Raw genomic sequence first — 3,941 nt, 5'->3', positions numbered from 1 at the left:
TAAATACCCTTTTCAGGGAGGCAGCCACGCCCCACACCAGTGACTGGCCGCAATCTCACAGCTGTACTATGACACCCCGGTGTGGGCCTGTGGGCACGTGGGGCAGGCAAGCCCACATCTAACTGGGCTTGGCTCAGGAATTGCTACATGGGTGGTGATACAAGCGGGGGTTGAACCCGGATTAGAACTTCCAGACATGCTCCTGCCTCGGCCGTGATTGCTGGGTCCCTCGCAAAGGAAGTCTTTTTTTTTAAAAAATATTTTTAATTGATTTTTTACAGAGAGGAAGGGAGAATGATAGAGAGTTAGAAACATCGATGAGAGAGAAACATCGATCAGCTGCCTCCTGCACACCCCCTACTGGGGATGTGCCTGCAACCAAGGTACATGCCCTTGGCCGGAATCGAACCCGGGACCCTTCAGTCTGCAGGCCGACACTCTATCCACTGAGCCAAACCGGCTAGGGCAAAGGAAGCCTTTTTGGTAATGACCGTGGGAGTCAGGTTGGCTGGCCCTCTGAGAACCGAGGCTGGAATAAAGAGCTGGATGGGAGAGGACACCCGGCTCCCAGCGCTCTCTCCAGGCGGTTCCCTCCAAGACATCCCAAGTGAATTGAGCGAGTGAACTGAGCGAGCAAGCCTTACAGAAGTCCCAAAGCAGCCTGGGGCTGGAGCCGCCTCGGGCCAGCTTCAGGGAGCCCCTCCCTTGGGCCTGGGTGACCCCGCTTCCCACAGGTGCCCCTTCCACAGGAAGCACTGCTGCAGCTGCTTGAACTGGAGGCACCCCGAATGGCGGATGGATCCGCTGGGGGATGGCCTGGGCCGCCGGAAGGGGGACCCCTCGATGCACAGAAGGAAGTGGCCCTTCTCAGCTTTTGGGGTCATGGACCCTTTTAAGAACCTGGTGGAAGGTTGTGACACTCGAAATTGAGCCCCAACTGCCAGGGTGTGGCTGGAAGAGCCTGGGGTGGGAGCCCGGGCGGGCTAGTGCGCGCTCTGGATGCAGGGTGAGGGCCTGTCCCCCTGCCTGGCCCGAGGGGCTCCTGTGGGAGCGGAGGCTGTACTTACCGCTGCGGCTGCTCCCTGGAGGCTGCGGGCTCTGGTGCGGGTGTGCCGGGGCCTCCCTGCTTTATGTAGCTCCCCGGGACTTCCGCTCTGACGGCCGCCCGCGCCCTGATTGCTGTACATTCCTGGCCCTGGGATTCCATTGGGATCGCTGCTGGTGGGGAGAGGCGGGCAGTGTCCGCTGCATTGACGAAAGACTGACACGGATGTGGTGAAGAGCCTCCTCGATGGCGTGTAATAAACGCCCCAGGGCTTAGGAACAATAGAAGGTTACAGTTAAATTAGGTCATCGCAGTCTCTGGCTCTGTTGCAAAGACCACAGCTCCCTCTTAACGTTTTTTACAAGCAGGTCACGGGTTAGCCAGGGGTGAAAAGCCTAACCTTTCTAAGGTATGAGCCTGTAACCTTTCTAAGGTATGAGCCTGTAACCTTTCTAAGGTATGAGCCTGTAACCTTTCAAAGGTATGAGCCTGTGACCTTTCGAAGGTATGAGCCTGTGACCTGTGGCCTTTCAAAGGTATGAGTCTGTGACCTTTCAAAGGTATGAGTCTGTGACCTGTGTTGAGAAATGGAGCGACAAACTTTGTGTGTGTTTAGCCCACCGTTTTGTGGTTTTGTGGATAAAAGCTTACTTCTACATCTGGTCGGGGCTGCCGTTCGGTCCTTGCTACGGCCGGGAGCTGTAACTGCAGTCGCTGGCCAGCTAATCAAGGCTCCTAAATTCTACCCTTTGGCTCTGGGGGTCTCTTACGGGTTGCCCCATAACATTTGGAGGCCCCAGCGAGATAAAAATCTGGCCTTGTTGCCGGTGGACGCCCCAGTAAAGGAACCTCCAGTCTCTGGCCTGGGTTCCAGGGAGGCGAAGTGTTTTCCTCGAAATTGCATCCGAAAGAGTGAGCCACCTGGACCTCCAGTGGGGAGGTGAGAATCTGGTTTCTGGTTTCTGGTTGTGGAACGTTCCCTTTAGGACTCAAAAGAGGGCTGGACACAGCAAAACCTCAGAGTCTGACCGCCCAGACGCGACGGTGTCTGGGGGTCCTGGTCTGGGCAACCTTAGGTTGCATTTGTCTGGTTTGTTTTGTCTTTGTTCTTTGTTGTCTTTGTCAAAATGGGTCAGGGATTGTGTGAATGGATTACTGATCTAGGTTATCAAGGATCTCTAAGGGACTTGTCCTGTACCTGGAGGAATGGCTTCTAGACGGTATTCACCGTCTCTGGGACTTCCAGGAGGGAAGTCAAAACTCGGACTGGCTAAGGGTTCGAGTCTGACCTGTCTTTTAAAAAAGGTAGAAGAGAAGCGTTCCTAGGCAGTTTTCTACTGCCTCTGTTCAGGGACTTGTTCTGTGTCTATGCACAATTAAAACTGATTTGTTGGTATTTTGTGGTGTAAATGTGGCATGCGCCGGTGTAAAAGTGTTTTTATGTTTGTTTCTGTTTTGTTTTGTTTTCTTTAAAAAAAAACCTTCTAAACATCTCCTGAGTTTCCATGGTGATTCAAAGTTTTTAATGGGGAATGTATCTAGTTGTTGTGTCTATTTAGTCTTGTTTTCTTTGTTCAGTATGAGTACCGTTTCTGTCTGGACGAGACATGGGTCAAGAATCCTGTCCTGGGATGTGGGAAAGGGAGGCCCCCACATCTGTTCTTGTCAGGCCCCCATCAGGGGACTTGGGCGGTGTTCCTGTTATCTGCTCAAGATCCCAAGGCTGTAAGAGTACTTGTTCACTGAAAGGGTGTAAGTGCAGATGTTTATTTGATGTTTGTATGCCTACCTGGGTATAATTATTTGTTCATGTAAGTATGGAAGTCTGCGAGAGAAAAAACAAACAAAAAAAACAACAGCACACATTTAATTTAGGGCTGAGTGCTCAGACCAATAGCAAAACGCCCGGAGCGGTCGCTGGGTTCTTTTCCCAAGGGTGCTGGCTGTCTGTCAGAGGTGGAATCGGCCCGCCTAACTAGTAAAAATTTCTGTCTATGTTTGTTTACTAGGGACTTTGATTTGCTCTGTGATTTTGCTGTGTTGGGTTGAAATTTTGGAATTCTGGGGTAGATTTAAAGGTATTTGTAGCTTTTCTAGTCTGATTGGGACGTTCAGGGTGGGCTCACAGCTCCTCAGGGCAGAGAGATTTTATGGGCCCCGCCCCCTGCCTGTGCTGAATTAAGGATCTTTTCTTTCAGGAGACCCTCCGGGCTTTTAGTAAAATTTCCCTGCACCCTTGTCATCCTCTGCCTTCTTTTCCAGGTCGACTAAGAGTCATTTACCTCCACAGGGATTGTCTTCCTCTAACTCACAATAGGAAATAATACAGGCCTGTGTCATTTGGCTTGCTGGTTAAAGGAAGACAATGGGCCCTGGAATCTATAAAAGTGGCTGGGAATAAAGCTGGTCAAATGTACTGAAAGGGTTCGGTACCTGTTGCTGCTAGCAGAGGAGGGGCCGATATCCCCTTCCAGTGCACTCCCTTGGGAGAGGCCTGATCGCTGCTCTGCCACAGGGGACGGGTACGATGCAGGGGCCTGGTACCCAACCCACTGCCACAGGAGCACTTCGTAATATGCAGGGCATGTTTTCCCCTGGCCAGCATAAGGGCCGCTGGCCCCCACCATGCCACCGTCGCTGGCTGGAGGCGAGCGCTTTTTCCAGGGGGAACAGAAAGAAAAGGACTGCCAGATGAAAATGCTTTCCCCCCAGGATCCCCCCACGGCGGGAGCACCTCCACTCATGACCTGCACCCAGCTCCCTGCCTCCACCTATCCGGCTCCCATCTCCTGCGCCCTCTGCTCACCGGGGTTGTAATTGCCTTTTTGATGAAGCCTTGAGCTCGGACCTACTTGCCTTTGGACAGGAGCATCCAGAATGTGCCCTACTCCAGTAT

The 3,941-nt window shown here is 52.5% G+C and overlaps 1 protein-coding gene across 1 annotated transcript in view; it reads right to left on the bottom strand.

Annotated features, from left to right (window-relative positions):
- QRFP (pyroglutamylated RFamide peptide) overlaps positions 1-1,300 on the bottom strand; it is a 4,455-nt gene extending 3,155 nt beyond the window's left edge. Inside the window, exon 1 of the mRNA XM_023746635.1 lies at positions 1,068-1,300. Coding sequence (XP_023602403.1) covers positions 1,068-1,187 — 120 coding nt within the window. The 5' untranslated portion in view covers positions 1,188-1,300. The remainder of the gene's footprint in view (positions 1-1,067) is intronic.
- Positions 1,301-3,941: the final 2,641 nt, after the last annotated feature.

This window comes from Myotis lucifugus, unplaced genomic scaffold (genome assembly GCF_000147115.1).
Source record: "Myotis lucifugus unplaced genomic scaffold, Myoluc2.0 scaffold_713, whole genome shotgun sequence".
Taxonomy (NCBI): domain Eukaryota; kingdom Metazoa; phylum Chordata; class Mammalia; order Chiroptera; family Vespertilionidae; genus Myotis; species Myotis lucifugus.
Note: the sequence above shows the minus strand (reverse complement) of the source record. Positions and strands in the feature narration are given on the sequence as shown.